General features: G+C 39.8%; 1 protein-coding gene across 1 annotated transcript in view; it reads left to right on the top strand.

The window, feature by feature from the left end:
- KDM2A (lysine (K)-specific demethylase 2A) overlaps positions 1 to 16717 on the top strand; it is a 160826-nt gene that overhangs the window by 86476 nt on the left and 57633 nt on the right. The window contains exons 2-5 of the mRNA XM_006860861.1: positions 2570 to 2708; positions 4142 to 4220; positions 5807 to 5853; positions 10798 to 10976. Coding sequence (XP_006860923.1) covers positions 2570 to 2708; positions 4142 to 4220; positions 5807 to 5853; positions 10798 to 10976 — 444 coding nt within the window. The remainder of the gene's footprint in view (positions 1 to 2569; positions 2709 to 4141; positions 4221 to 5806; positions 5854 to 10797; positions 10977 to 16717) is intronic.

Here is a 16717-nt window from a genome sequence, read left to right as displayed (position 1 = left end):
AATGACTTTTTGCTTTCTTCATATATGATGTTCCTGATGTCATCCCACAACTCTTCTGGTCTTCGGCATTTAGTGTTTAATATATCAAATCTGTTCTTCAGATGATCTCTTAAATTCAGGTGGGATATATTCAAGGTAATATTTTGGCTCTCATGGACTTGTTTTCATTTTCTTCAGCTTCAGTTTTAATTTGCATATGAGTAATTGATGGTCTGTTCCACAGTCTGCCCCTGGCCTTGTTTTCACTGCTGACATGGAGCTTTTCCATCATCTCTTTTTGCAGATGTGGTCAATTTGATTTCTGTGTATTCCATCTGGCAAGGTCCATGTGTATAGTCATCTCTTATGCTGTCTAAAGTATGTATTTGGAATGAACAAATCATTGATTTTGTAGAATTCTGTCATGCGTTCTCCAGCATCATTTCTATCACCAAGGCCATATTTTTCAAGTACTGATCCTTCCACTTTGTTCCCAAACTTTGCATTCCAATCACCGGTAATGATTAATACATCTTGATTGCATGTTTGATCAATTTCAGATTGAAGAAGTTGGCAGAATTCCTCTATTTCATGCTTACTGGCTTTAGTGGTTGTTGCGTAAATTTGAACAATAGTGGTATTAACTGGCCTTCCCTGTATAAGACGCATGGATCTTATTTTATCACAGTCAGCGTTCTACCTCATGACTGATCTGGCTATGTTCTTTTTGACGATGAATGCAACACCATTCCTTTTCATTTTGTCACTCCTGGCATAGTAAACCATGTGGTTGTCAGATTCAAAATGGCCAATACCAGTCCATTTCAGCTTATTAATGCCTAAGATATCAATGGTTATATGTTCCATTTCTTTTTTGACAATTTCTAATTTTCTTAGATTCATACTTTGTACATTTCATGTTCTGATTATTAATGGGTGTTTACAGCTGTTTCTCTTCATTTTGAGTTGTGCCCCATCAGCAAATGAAGGTCCCGTGGGCTTTACTCAATTTGTGTCATCACGGTCAACTCTACTTTGAGGAGGCAGCTCTTACCCAGTCGTTTTTTGAGTGCCTTCCAACCTGAGGGGCTCCTTTTCCTGCACTGTATCTGACAGTGTTTCTCTGCTATTCATAAGGTTTTCAGTGACTAAATATTTGGAATTAGTTTGTCACTCCTTCTGCCTGGTCTTTGTCTGGAAGCTCATCTGAAACCTGTTCACCGTGGGTGAGCCTGCTGGTATTTAATATACCGGTGGCATAGCTTCCAGAATCTCAGCTACTCACAAGCCACCACAGTACAATAAACTGACAGACAGGTGGTGACCAGTCATCAATAATTATTAATAAGTTTTGATTATATGATCAATTTTAGACTAAAGAAGTTGGTTGCTGTTGTTGTTTTTAAGTGCCATTGAGTCAGTTCTGACTCATAGCTACCCTGTCTAGGATTTCCTAAGAGCGGTTGGTGAGTTTGAATAGCCGACCTTGTGATTCAAACCAATCTTGAGGTCTAGTCCTAATTTTTCAAGTTCATCATCATTGTCATTAGTGGTTGGTGGGGAAATTTGAATAATAATAGTATTAACTGGTCTTCCTTGTGGATGTGTGGATATTATCCTATCATTGCCAGCATTATACTTTAAGATAGATCTTGAAATGTTCTTTTTGATGATGATTGTGATGCCTTTCCTCTTCAGTTTGTCATTCCGGGTATATGATTGTCAAATTCAAAATGACCAATACCATTTCTGCTCACTAATGCCTAGGATATTGATCTCTATGCGTTCCACTGTTCACTTCATTTTTGACAACCTCCAATTTTCCCAGATTCATAGTTTTTACATTCCATGATCCAATTATTAGTGAATGTTTGCAACTCTTTCTCTTCATTTTCAGTTGTGACCATCAGCAAATGAAGGTCCTGAAAGCTTGATTACTTCATTCACATCTTCACAGTCAGCTCTGTTTTAAGGAGGTAGCTCTTCCCTAGTCATCTTTTGAATGCCTTTAGGTCATAAGTGCTCATCTTTCAGGAGTATATCTGAATATATTCTGGTTCTATTCATTATGTTTCAGTATTCTGGTGCTGACAGTGTTTCACTGCTTTGATTAGACATTCAGAGTAGTCTGCCTCTCCTTCTTCCTAGTCTGTTTTAGTCCAGGAGCTTAGCTGAAACCTATCCACCATGGGTGACCCCACTGTATTTCAAATACTGTTGGCATTGCTTCCAACATCACAGTGCAACAAACTGACAGACGAGTGGTCACCACTCTAGTAGACAAAATGTTTACTTGACCCTGTCTGGTCATGGTTTTTCTTCTGAATTTATATCTCTAGGCTCAAAAAGTATAGATAAAATTCACAAGTAAAGATCCCAGTGACTCACTAGAATATAAAACTTTGCTATACTCTAAATTCTGGGAATATTAGCTGATCTTGTGCTGAGAGAAAGAAAAGATCTGTAAGACAAGGAAAATTGATGCTTGACATAACTTAAGTTAAACTCACTGTGGACGTGTAGGAAACATGACTCCAGTTAGATAGGCATGAGAAGTCTGTGATTTCAACCTGTCCTCTCTTCTCCCTAGCGTGGTACCATGCGGCGGCGCTATGAAGACGATGGCATCTCAGATGATGAAATTGAAGGGAAGAGAACTTTTGATTTGGAAGAGAAGCTCCACACCAACAAATATAATGCAAATTTCGTTACTTTTATGGAAGGAAAAGGTCAGTATCACTTTAGTTTCAATCTGCAGCCTCTGGATTGGGAAAGGGTAATCTCTGAGAAGGAGCCTTGGTGGCACAACATTTAAGTGCTCAGCTGCTAACTGAAATGCTAGCAGTTCAAAACCACCAGCAGTTCCATGAGAGAAAAGACCTCATCATCTGCTCTCATAAAGATAGCCTAGAAACCCCTGTGGGTGCTTCTGTTCTGTCCTGTAGGGCCTCTATAAACTGGAACCACCTCCACAGCACATACAATAGATTCTAGGACCTGTGGATTCAGAATCTGTAGTTAAAAGATTGTGTGTTAGTGCTGTTTATCTTGATTTTTCCTTGCTACGTGCCCCACTCCAGGTGGGTCATTCTTTGCTGAATTAGAAGTGAGATTGTATTACAGTAGAGTAGTAGTGTTAGGAGGCAGGGTGGCTCAGTGGTAGAGTTCTTGCCTTTCATCCTGTAGACCTGGGTTTGATTCCCAGTCAGTGCACCCCATTCATAGTCACCGCCCCTCTGTCAACAGAGGCTTTTGTATAGCTAGGATGCTGAACAGTTTTCAGTGGAGTTTCTATATATACTAAGACAGACTAGGAAGAAAGATCTAAAGATCTACTTAGAAAGAGTAAGCCAATGACACCTCTGTGAACTGTAGAATCACAAATGTCCAATCCACAGGCATATGAGTAATTGATGGTCTGTTCCACAGTCTGCCCTGGGGATGGTGCAGGACCAGGCAGCATCTCGTTCATTTCATGTGGTGTGGGGCACCTCAAGTCAAGGACTGCAGCAGTGGCAGCTAATAGCAAGAGTTACTTGGTTTTGTTTTTGTAAAAAAAGGTTATTCCTTCTTTCCCTATCCTTTATTTTGTGTTTAATTCATAATGATGCAATAAACCTCTTTTATATGTGTATGTTGTGTATTTATCTGTATTTGTATATGAAAGATGAGGCTTTCTGCTCCCGTAAAGATTTACAGCCTCGGAAACCCTGTACAGGGTTGCTGTGAGTCGGAACCAACTCCACGGTACATAACAACAACATATATATATACTCACCCCATCAGAACTAAAGCGGGACCCCAATGCAAACTGACAAGGGTGTCACAGTATACAGTACTGGACAGAATTTATTTATTTGACTGATAAGAAGAGACAGAGTGATGATAATTTCTGCTTAGGATTTATGAGGTCAATAATAGCACTATTCCTCCCTTCCCCTATTAAGTTCTGAATTTCCTATAGAAACATGGATATGGCCTCTCATGGCCTGCTTCTCAATTCTTTTCCTTGTATCCTAAGAGAGTCTATAAGTAACAAGCACTTATTGTCTCAGAGACCATAACTATGCACAGAATTGGCAGTACCATCTCTACCTTATTGCTTATGTCCTCTTATCTTTCTCTATCTTTTCTAACAATGGTCTTCCCCCTCTGGTGACAGATTTTAATGTAGAGTATATCCAGCGGGGTGGCTTGAGAGACCCTCTGATTTTCAAGAACTCCGATGGCCTTGGAATAAAGTAAGTGCCCTAATCTCGGTTGAATTTGTTTGGGGTGTTGTTATACTCAGGGTTGCAGTTGGCAGTATTGAAACCCAAACAGTAGATAATTAAACAATTTCTCATCTAGTTTAAGAAGTATGTTTTTTTCTTCTTTTAAATAGTTCATGTTTGTACAGGAAGGAACCTGGATGGCACAGTGTTTTAAGTGTTTGAACCACTGTCTAAAAGGTCAGTGGTTCAAAAGATAACTGCTCCATGGAAAAAGAGGGAGCAATCTGCTTCCGTAAAGATGAGTGCCTGAAACTTTACAGGGCAGTTCTATTCTGTCTGATTGTGCCACTTTGAGTCGGAATGTAAATTTAAAAATCTATGGAGCCTTAGTGGCGCTATAGGATAAGCATGGGCTATTAACTAGAGTCTTCATCTGGCACTGTAGAATACACACTGGATCACAAGGTTGGTTTGAATTGCAAGGTTGGTGGTTCAAACTCACCAGCTGCTCCTTGAAAACCCTATATAGAGTTGATAAGAGTCCGAACTGCCTCAATGACACTTAACAACAGCAACATTAACCATAAGATCAGCAGTTCAAACTCAACAACCACTCCCCAGGAAAATAAGAAAATTTAGATGTGCTAAAAGGAAAACAACTTTATGGTATGTAAATGATATATAACCTTGCTTGCTGAAAGTGAAGAGGACTTCAAATACTTATTGATGAAGATCATAGACCACAGCCTTTGGTATGGGCTGCACCTCAGTGTCAAGACAAAAACCTCATTACTGGACAAATGGACAACTTCAGTATGGAGAAAAAACTGAAGTTGTCCAAGACTTCATTTTGCTCAGACCAGCCATTAACACTCATGAAAACAACAATCAAGGAATCATACAAAGTATTGCATTAGGCACATCTGCTGCACGAGACCTCTTTAAAGTGTTGAAGAGCAAAGATATCAGTTTGAGGACTAAGGGGGATGTGCCTGATCCAAGCCATGGTGTTTTCAGTAACCTGATATGCACATGAAAGTTAGACAGTGAAAAAGGAAGATCGTATGAGAATTGATGCATTTGAGCTATGGTATTGGAGGAGAATATTAAAAGTACCATGGACTGCCAAAAAAAAAAACACAATCTTTGTTAGAAGAAGTACAGCCAGAATGTACCTTGGAAGCCAGGACATCTAGACTTTGTGTTTCATACTTTAGACATGTTAGCAGATGGGACCTGTCTCTGGAGAAAAGTATCATGTTTGGTTAAGTGGAAGATCGGAGAAAAAGAGGAAGTTTCCCAACGAGATGGATTGGCACAGTGGCAGTAGCAGTTGGGCTCAAACGGAGCAAAGATTGTGAGGGTGGTGCAGAACTGGACAGTGTTTCAACTTGATGGCGCCTAAGAAAAACAGCAACAACGAAAAACAAACAAATGTATACCTCCTGAAATATGCCATGGTTAACATTTTGTTGTATATTGTTATTTTATTTAAAATGTATTTCTCTTCTAATTTTGTCTGATTGGGAGGGGTTTCTATACTTTAAGAAAAGACTCACATTAACTAGGGAACTTGGGCTTTCCATTTATACTCACTGGTGTTTGTCTCATAGAATGCCAGATCCAGACTTCACTGTGAACGATGTCAAAATGTGTGTAGGTGAGTATCACAATATCTTCCTTGATAATGTCTTTGAGGCCAGTGGCTTGTGATTTAAGGCTTAAGCACCCTGCAGTGGGTGCTTAGTTAGAAACTACTATTCCATTAACAACTGAGGATTTTCTCAAAGGGAGTCCCAGAAGTTGTTGCCTCATTTAGTATGGCTTAGACTCAGAACAGATGACCCTCTACTTCTTTCCGACCCACCATTCTATCATAGTCTACCTGTCAATCACTCAAGAAAAGGCAGCCTAGCCAGTCAACTGAGAAGTTACATATCTTAGCCAAGAGAGAAACTTCATTATATCTGTGGTTCCCTTTCTTTCCCTAAAGGCAATAGAGATATTTCCAGCATATTGTCACTAGTACTCCATTTGATAATTTGGCCAGTGCTTGAAGTTTGTAAACTGGGAAGTAGATACACTATCGTTCCTCTTAATTAGTGAGTGGTTAACTTGAGTCTCTACTTAGTCTGATTTGCAATGTATTATATTCAAAGTCTAGGAAAACAAAGCAAATTAGAACAACCTAACTAAAGAAAGGACGCCTTGGGTGGTGCATGGGATTAAGCAGTTGACTACTAGCTGAAAGGTCCACAGTTTGAACCCACCCAGAGGCTCCTCGGAAATGTCACACCACCTGGAAACCTTTGTGGAGCAGTTGTGTTTGGCACACACGAGGTCGCCATGTGTTGATGTTGGCTTCATGGGTACTGACAACAATTATGGAAGAAAACTTTGGGGGGCTAGTAAAAGTTCAGCTCAGCTTTCTGCTGTATAGTCCTGAGACATCGCTGGGTCCTTAGTTCAGGGGTCATCACTCTTTTGTACACAATAAGGTAGTAAAGTGTATTAAGGTCTTTTAGAAGTATTTTCAGCAGGACTTGAAATAAAAGTTTTCTAACATTAAACTTGGATTATGGTTTTCATGTACACGGCAGCTCCAGTGCTTTCCTTTTGCTTTGGAAATTAAGTATTGCAGTACTATCTCTTGGCCACTTGAGGGCCCTTTCTAGACAACTGGAGACTCATCTGTTAATCTAGGATATGAAAATTGCAGAGACCAGGTAGAGGAAATTTCTTTCATCCCACACTGACAGCCATTGCTTGCCACCATTTATTTCTTAGTGACTAGCACTGTCCTTTGAGAGCACTGTGTTAAGTGCTATGAGCCGTGGAGTTGGTTCCGACTCATAGCAACCCTGTATAGGGTTTCCGAAGCTATAAATCTTTACGGGAGCAGAAAGCCTCATCTTTCTCCCATGGAACAGCTGGTAGTTTCAGACTGCTGACCTTGTGACTCGCAGCCCGAATCGTAACCACTGCGCTCCCAGGGCTCCTTTGAGAGTACTAGGTGCTAAGTAATTGGAATAATTGAAATGTCTTCCCTCTCCTCACAAGACAGGACTCTCACTGGGCACCTAGAAACCCTGCTTGAGTATTTCCTGGTCCGTCACTTGACTGCTCCCCTTAGCGGACCTCCAGGACAGGACAGTCCCTAGACCCAGAGTGCATGGATCAGCTTTTCTCTATTGATTGGCATTCTTACAATGCTCAGTTTCTCCAAAATGTGTTCCACAGGCAACCTACAGCAGAATCATGTGATACTTGTTTAAAATGTAGATTCCTGGATCCCATCATAGCTTTGGAGTATCCAAATTTCTGAGCTATACAGTATAAGGAATCTTGTTTTTTTCCCCATTTTAATTTCTCAACCATTTGTTTACTACTTAAGTGATCTTTGAAAGCCGTTTGTAACCTTTTTCCTTCCAAATAGACTCATGGGTTGTCACAGCTGCAATTGAAAGTCAGTAGTGATTATATTTAACTAAACACAGATCAGAATTTTCACCTGGTGTCTAGCTATATGTCCCAAGTTTTTTCTTTTTTTCTTAGATAACTAATGACTTTCAAAATATAACAAACAAAATATTGATGATTACCATGATTTCATCACCACCACATATATTTTAGTTAATCTATTCTTGTTTGAAACCTAAAGTAGAGTGTTCATTTCCAGCTTAAGTTTATGTCCCAGAAGAAAACTATCTTTTGTCCTATAAATTTTATGTGATGTCAGAGTGTGGACTCTGGAACAAAGTCAGGGTTCAAACCCCAGATCCGCTAATTACAAGCTCTGTAACCTTAGACAAGTAAACGTGAAGTCCTTAGAACGTAGTAATTGCTCAATAAATGTTAAGCTGTGTTTGTGACTTTAATTATTATTTTATCTGAATGTTCTGAACTCTTGATAATATTGATAGCATTGGATGAGTGGAACTTTGGTTTTGCTCTGTTCTGCATTCTTAAACAAAACCATTTAGTTAAAAAAAACTTGTAGTAAAATAAGCCTGACAAAATTTACCACTGTAACTAACCATTTTAAAGTGTACAATTTAGTGGCTTAAGTACATTCACAATGTATGAACCACCACCAGCCTCTAGTTATACAACTTGTCCATCACTCCACATAGACACCCCGTTTCTGCTGTCGTCCAGCCCCTGGCAACCACTAATCTGCTTTCTGCCTCTGGGTTTGCCTGTGTGGGGATAGTTCATATAAATGGAGTCATGTAGTACCAGGGGACTCTGAAAGTGGGTGGAAACCTGGAATTTAAAGATAATGGAATTTTTTAATGAATTTTTTGAAGTCTGAATAACATTCATCCATAGATACGAATGATACTGTGTTGTATCATTCCATTGTAACGATATAGATAACATCTTGTTTCTCCATTCATTTGTTGATGGATGTTTAGTTTTTTCCCACCCTTTGGCTATTATGAATAATGCTGCTCTGAGCATTCATATACAAGTTTTCTTTGCACATCTGTTTTCACTTCTTTGGGGCATTCACCTGGGAATAGTGTTGCTCTGTCAGATGGTAACTATTTTTTAACTTACTGAGGAACTGCCAGATTTCTACAGCGGCTGCACCATCTTAAATTCCCACCAACAGTGCTTGAAGAATCCAGTTTCTTCATATCCTTGCCAGCATTTATTTTCCTTTTGTATTATTGTGGTTGCCTTTGTGGTTTTTATTTAGCATTCACTAATTTCAAAATATGAAGGATAGGTTAGTCCACTACCTTCTTCTATTATCAGTTATATTTCTTATATGTATTATGTCATATCCAACTTCACTGTTTATATTCTTGTCCTCTTTTCTTTAATAAGACTGTGGACTTCTTGAAGGCAGGGGTCCAGGTTCTAACACTGCTTGGTATATCCAGCCAGAGCAGGCAGTAGTAGGTGTATTTTAGGTTCTTAGAGATTGAGCCAACAGTGTTAATGTTCCATTGGTAACTTTTTATTCTCTCTACTTTGACCACCATATTCTTAACCTTTAGCTGTACTCTCTCTTCATGTCATTTTTATGTTATTGCCTCTGCTTGAAATTCTCGCTGTTCAAGCTTGTTGAAGTTCTTTGTATTTTATTTTATACACAGTAAAACCCATTCCCATTTCAGAGTTTCTAGACATAATGATTAGTGGCGTTGGTTGCATTCTTAACATTTTATCATTATTCTTGTTACATAAGTAACAAAATACTCAAGGGTGACAATTTTTGTTCTTTTGGCCAAACTGTTACTTGGTTTAAAGATGACTTTAGGAGATAGTTTCAATTCAATATTAGATGAGCAACTCAGAGCCATTGTCTCGGGGACTCCTTCAAACTCAAAAGGTCCAGTAAGTCTGGATTCTTTAAAATTTTTAAATTCTTTTCCACATATTCTTCCTTTTTTTTTATCAGGATTCCTTTTTATGTTCTTGGTTAGAACTTTCAGTGATGGTAGCTGGGCATTATGTAATTCTGATCTCACAGTAAAGGAAGCAGTGGTTCCTGTAGTCCGATTACTTCTCTGATTCTTAGATATCCTTTCTTTTTTTTTGTTCCAGATGAAACAGACCAATAGTTGTATCTTCGATCTCTTTATTCTTCAAGGCCAGACTCAAATGTCTCTTCTTCCTTTTTTCCTAAAATCTTCTCTGATCAGTCTAATAGAAAAATGATATTTTATTTTCATTATTGTTTAATTGAGCACCTACTATGTGTTGAGCATTTTACTTAACTTTAAATCTTCCCAGTGGCCCACAAGGTAATGTTATCCCCAAACTATAGAAGATGATATTAAGGTTCAAAGATGTTAAATAACTTGCCCAAGGTAGTATTGGAACTGAGAGTTAAACTTAGTCTCTGATACGAAATCTATTGTTTTGTCCCCTCTACTACAGTGTGTAAGGAGCTCTGGTAGCATAGTGGTTACGAATCTGGCTGTGAACCGCAAGGTCAGCAGTTTGAAACTACCAGCTGTTCTGTGGGAGAAAGATTAGGCTTTCTGCTCCCATAAAGATTTACGACCTCGGAAACCCTGTACAGGGTCGCTATGAGTCGGAACCGACTCCACGGCACATAACAACAACAACAACAACTACATTGTATATCTCTGTGGCATTCTGCTCTTTGTTGCACTTGTTATCCAATTGGGAAGCATGATGTCTTTATCATTCAGTAAGTATTTGTGGAATGAATGGACAGCAGATTAGAATTCCATCTAATCTAGCTCTGTGGATAAGTACATTGCCTCGAGTTGAACTGCCTGGGCTATACCCTTTGTTTTACTGAACTTTGTACCACACCTGTTTCCTCTATGGAATGAGGATTAGTACTTAGCATTTAGATTTGTTAGGGTTAAATAACATGCTAAGTGTAAAAGTCATGCCTGACCATATAGGAATCGCACCCTAGGAGTTAGTGTTACTTTCAGCTCTCTCTCTGAATTTCTGTTGATTCTACAACTTGAACAGGAACTGTCTCTTTGTCTTCTATTGAGTACTCAGTAAGAAACGATCATGGGTTTCCTTCCAATTGAGTTTCACATTGCGAATATATTCAGGGATATTGGCAGCTCAGAAGAAGTGATCACTGCATCTTTTGTGGCAGGGAGTCGTCGAATGGTGGATGTCATGGATGTGAACACACAGAAGGGCATTGAAATGACTATGGCTCAATGGACACGCTACTATGAGACCCCAGAGGAGGAGCGAGAGAAACTCTATAATGTCATCAGCCTGGAGTTCAGCCACACCAGGCTGGAGAACATGGTGCAGAGGCCATCCACGGTTAGTCTGATAATTTTTCTACATTGTTACTATTATCAAGAGGGTTGTTTATATACTAGACGAGTATATAGCTTTTTGTATATGCTGAGATTAAGGTGAACACAGCAATTGACAAGAATAACTTGTAGTTTTAAAGGTTCCTCATTTTCCAAAATCACTAAAATGTTATATTGGGAGGAGTCATTCTCATTTGCATAGTCTTATTGCCAATAGCAGCTTAAGAACGTTTAAGTAGACGCTTTAAAATTCGCTCTTAGGAAAACTGACATTCAGAAGTTAGTGTAACAAATGCCTGTCTTTTAGCTTTACACTGGCTAAGAAGCTTAGGAGGAGTTTGATTTAGAGCCAAGTGTTTATTTTATGAGATGGTGGCTTGAGAAAGTGATAGTGAATGGCTAGTAGTAATAGTGAATCCATCCTAAAGGAAAGTTAATTGAATTTGGTTTTGATCCTCAGCTCTCCTGAAGGCACACATTGGTGTAGCTTATCTCATGACAGAGCAGTAACTGTGTGCAGAATACTGTGAATACATTATTTCCAGCAGGGGGCTTTGTTTCCCCTTTGGAATATACCACATCATATTTGCACCAAGAATTTCCCTTCTTATTCATTAAGTTTTTAACTCAGAACTCCCTTGAGCCCAGTGTTCCACCTGAAGCATTGGGACTTGGAATGCTCATCTCATGGTGTTAAAGTGAAGACCTCAGTGCTTTATCCCAGTTCCATTTGGAGTATCCTAATCATACCCTTTGACTTTCAAAGTTGAAATATAGCAGTTGTTGCTGTTGCTGCATGCTGTCAAGTTGATTCTGACTCATATGACCCTGGATAGGGTTTCCAAGTCTACCTTTACAGAAGTAGAAAGCCTCATCTTTCTCCTGTGGAACAGCTGGTAGATCCAAACTGCTGACACTGTGCAATCCACTACGCTACCAGAGCTGCTTATAGCAGTTGATGACATCACTACTTAATTAATGTATCTATCCTTGCTAATGTATGCACTGATATGTATGCTAGTGGTATGCCGTGGAGTTGGTTACAAGTCATAGCAACCCTGTATAGGATTTCTAAGGCTGTAAATCTCTGTGGGAGCAGAAAGTCTCATCTTTCTCCAGTAGAACAGCTGGTAGTTTCGAACTTGAGGTTAGCAGCCCAACTTCTACCTACTGTGCTACCAGAGCTCCATAAACTGATACTGACAGCCAGAGGGAACGTGTTCTCAGTCTTTCACTGTCTGAAGAGACTGAATCTCTTGTCATTGCTCCTTGTTACTGAGATCTACAGTGAACTGCAGAATTTCTCATTAGGCAGCCCTTCTCTCCCCCCTGCTTGCCCCTCTGCTGCCCTCCTTCTCCACCAGAATGGCTAGGATTCTTTTTATATTACTATTTGATCAGATGAAAGTATAGGAAGGCAAGTGGCTTGAAATCAGCTTTTCCATTAACCAGATATGGTCCAGTGAAACTAATTACTTCAAAAGTAAAAAGTCAGTAAGAGAGGGATATAAGAATCAAAATAACATTGTTTATAAGTTTTTATCTCCTAAATATTTCTAGAATCTCAGTTGAAAAATACTGTGATTGACTAGATGCTGGTTGTCACTACCTACTACTCTGAAAGGAGTCACACTACAAGGTCCCAAGGAGAGTGGGAGAAAATGTAGAATAAAACTCAAAATGATTTAAGAAAAAAAGACCAGGCTTAATGGTCAGAAAGAGACTAGAGGAACCTGAGGCTATATAGCCCTTGAACACCCTTCAGTTCTGGAAAGGAACTCACCTTGCAACCCGATTTTCAGCCATGTAGATAGGTGTATATAGGGGGGACAACAACACTAGTAAGGTATGCTCACCTTGGGATGGTCAGTCATTCAAAATCAAAAGGGGAACATTTACCTCAGGACCAAGTTTAAAAGGAATAGGAAGGAGGGTGGACTGGAACTAGGAACCACAGGGAGGAAGTGAAATAACTGTTGTTGCCTGGAAGGAACTGCAATCATTGAGATGAAACAAAATGCCTGCTTTGTGGAATGTAAGACTGATGATCTTGTCAATAAACCTTCACTCAAGTTAAAAAAAATACTGTGATTGTAGCTGTAGAAGTAATAACTTGACCTAAAACATCTTGTACTTTCTTAAAATTTTGAAATGTGTGGTTATTCACAAGTTGTCTTCTTTGTAGTGGATACTCATTTTTTATCCATAGTTTTCATTATAAAAACACCTTATATTTTATAAAAGTTGAGCATTGTTATAAAGTGCCATGGAGTCAGTTCTGACTCATAGCAACCTTGTATAGGGTTTCCAAGGAACAGCTGGTTGGTGTGAACCACCAACCTTGTGGTTAACAGCTCAGTCCTTATCCTACAGTGCCACACGAAGACCTAAACATAGTAAGGCTAGCTCCTGAAAGCAAGCAAATTTTTCTGACCTTGCTGTGTAAACAGATAAATGCTTATTCTACTGGTGTTTTTTCTCCAAAATGTATCCCTCCTTTACCTATGTCTCCTCTAATAGATCTTAGTAATGACTCTGTAAAGATCAGCTTCATTGAAGTACAATGGACATACAATGAAGTGCATCCAGTTTAGCTAAACATGTCCATGAGTGAGGACAGGTGTGTTCACTGTGTAACTGCTACCACAATTAAGATAGCTGGAGCTAATGATCTCTTTTGATCCTCACTCCCTTATTGGTTCACAAACAAGGTCAACAGTTCAAATTTACCACTTGTTCTACGGCGGAAAGATGAGGCTTTCTACTGTAAAGATTTACAGCCTAGAGAACCCTATACAGGGTCATTATGAGTCGGAACGACTCAATGGCACATAACCACCACCACCACCATTATTTCACCAAGTGCCTACCACATGCTGAGCACACTGCTAGGTTAGGTAATAGAGAGAGAATAAAATACAAGATCACTCTTGTCTTCAAAACAACGTCTCATGGGGAATAAAGAAAGAAGATAGGTTAAGTGCTTCAAAAGTGAGTGAATACAGAGTGGAATCACATAGGAAGGGCCAACCTGACCTAAACTACAGAATAGGGGGAAAGTGGCACCTCAATTTGACACAGGAAATAATGAGGCAGAGAATAGAACTGTAGGTAGAAGGAATAACCTGTAAGAAGCAGGAGCAGAGAAGGTAAGGTTGACAACTTGTAAGTGCTCATTATGGGTGTTTGCATAAAGTGGGATTTCTGGGCAAGCAAGGAAATCCTTTACTGCTGTCATTCCAGCAGTACTGTAAGGGAGATGATATATGGCAACAGATGCAATTTACAAATTTGTGAGTGAAGGGGAGATTAGTTCATGAAAGGCCCTAACATGTTTTTGCATAGTGACAGGGTATGTTATTATTGTTGTAGTTCTATGCCATTGAGTCGATTCTGACTGACAGTGACCATATAGGACAGTGTTGTTGTTAGGTGCCATCGAGTCGGTACCAACCCAATGCACAGCAGAACGAAACACTGCCCGGTCCTGGGCCAACCTCACTATTGTTGCCATGTTTGAGTCCATCAATGCTGCCACGTGGCTAAGCCATCTCATTGGGGGTCTTCCTCTTTTTCTCTGACCCTCCACCTCACCAAACATGATATCCTTCTCCAGCGATTGGTCCCTCCGACAATATGTCCCAAGTATGAGAGACGGAGTTTGGCCATCTTGGCCTCCAAGGAGTACTCTGGCTACACTTCTTCCAAAATGGATCTATTGGTTCTCTTGGCAGCCCATGGCACTTTCAATATTCTTCTCCCAACATGATAACTCAAAAGCATCAATTCTTCTACGGTCTTCCTTACTCACTGTCCAGCTTTCACATGCTTATGAAGTTATTGAAAATACTATGGCTTGGGTCAGGCACACCTTAATCCTCAAGCTGACATCTTTGCTCTTCAACACTTTAAAAAGGTCTTGTACAACAGATTTTCCTAATGCAATACATCGTTTGGTTTCTTGACTGCTGCTTCCCTAAATGTTGATAGTTGATCCAAGAAGAATGAAGTCCTTGACAACTTCAATCTTTTCCCTGTTAATAAGAATGTTGTTTCTTGGTCCAGTGGTGAGGATTTTTGTATTTTTTACATTGAGATACGGTTTCCTAGGCTGAAATCTTTACAGGAGCAAATTGCCAAGTCTTTTCTACCAAGTAGTAGCTGGTGGGTTCAAACTGCTGACCCTTTGGTTAGCAGTTAAGTGCTTAACCATTGTACCACCGTTAACTACTTATGGATATGTTAGGTCCAAGATTTTAGACTTCTTGCTATTGGTGTAGACCAGGTATAAACTGATGAGTATCCTTAGTGGACATTGGCTTTCATAGGGATCAGGCCACTTAACCCAGGAAGAAACGTGTGACCATATTGCCACAATATTTTTTAGGTAGTCAGATGATACCTAACAATACCAACCACGGGGAGGCCAGAATGACTGAATTATTGCTACAGGTGAAAAATTCTAGCCAGAGAAATTCTGCTTTCTTTAAATCAAGGGTGGAGAACGTCTGGTCCATGGACCGATAAGGCCCATGTAATTATGTGGTCTGGCCCTGCCAAGGCAACCACAGTTCCAGATACCACATTAGGGTTAGCTAATTGTTTGACCAAATATAGCAGGCTAATTTTGGCAAATTCGTATGGCCTACAAATGATATTATAAATTTTGGCAGAAAATAGGTTCCCCTCCCCTGCTGTTAATGAACACTTGGAGAAAAAAAGAAATACTCATGTGTTCCTAACCTTTCTTTATCCAGGCTTAAGTGGGTCAATGTTCTGGGCAGACTGACTGCCATCAAGTTGATTGCAGTTCATAATGAACCTCCATAGAGTTTCTGAGATTGTAAATCTCTCTCCCAAGGACCAACTGGTGGGTTTGAACTGCCAGCCTTGCAGTTAGCAATCCAATACTTATAGTACAGAATCACTGTTGTTGTTAAGTGCTGTCGAGTCAGTTCCAACTCCTAGTGACCCTGTAGGGTTTCCAGGGAGCAATTGGTAAGTTTGAACCACTGATCTTGAAGTTCAAACTGAACTTACAGTCCAGTGCTTATCCTACAGTGCCACATCAGGATTCAGTATCACTCGGGCTTCTTAAAATTATTGGCTTCTGATTGTTCAGTGGGAGAAAAAAAACAATTTGTTCTGTAAATTGCCACCCAAATCAGAATAAAAAGTTTTTAAGAATATAAAGAATAAAGGGGGAAAAACACACACACACACAAAAAAAACTATTGGCTTCTTCATCAAGGCAAGTAATGAAGTCCCTTCAGGACAAACCCACCTCCAAGACTGAAACTTAAGGGAACATACAAGCAAGCATGTAAGCTCACTGGTAACTGTGTTGTTCTACATGTGACTGGAAGTGGGGGAAAGGCAGTAATGAAGATGTGGGCTGAGTTTGACCATGTTCCATAGACTCGTCAACCTTGAGATGAGAAGGAGAAGAAAAAGGGCTGGTTGGTCCAAAGTTTAGGGAGACTTGGGAACTCCTGAGCCCATGGACACTGACCTAGCCGTGGGAGGGCTAGAGCTGAGAGTGAAGCTTCAAGCTGATATGAAGTGAGGGGAGATGCACAAGAATGCACAAACTTGAAGATACCACCCATTTGACCTACCTTCGATGGCTTGCTCAGAACTCTACTAGAGAATGATAAAGAAATTTAACAAAGGAAGCAAGTGTTGTTGTTAGGTGCCATCGAGTCGGTACCGACTCAATAGCAACCTTATGCCCACTAGAACGAA

This window comes from Chrysochloris asiatica, unplaced genomic scaffold (assembly GCF_000296735.1).
Source record: "Chrysochloris asiatica unplaced genomic scaffold, ChrAsi1.0 scaffold00040, whole genome shotgun sequence".
NCBI lineage: Eukaryota > Metazoa > Chordata > Mammalia > Afrosoricida > Chrysochloridae > Chrysochloris > Chrysochloris asiatica.
Note: the sequence above shows the minus strand (reverse complement) of the source record. Positions and strands in the feature narration are given on the sequence as shown.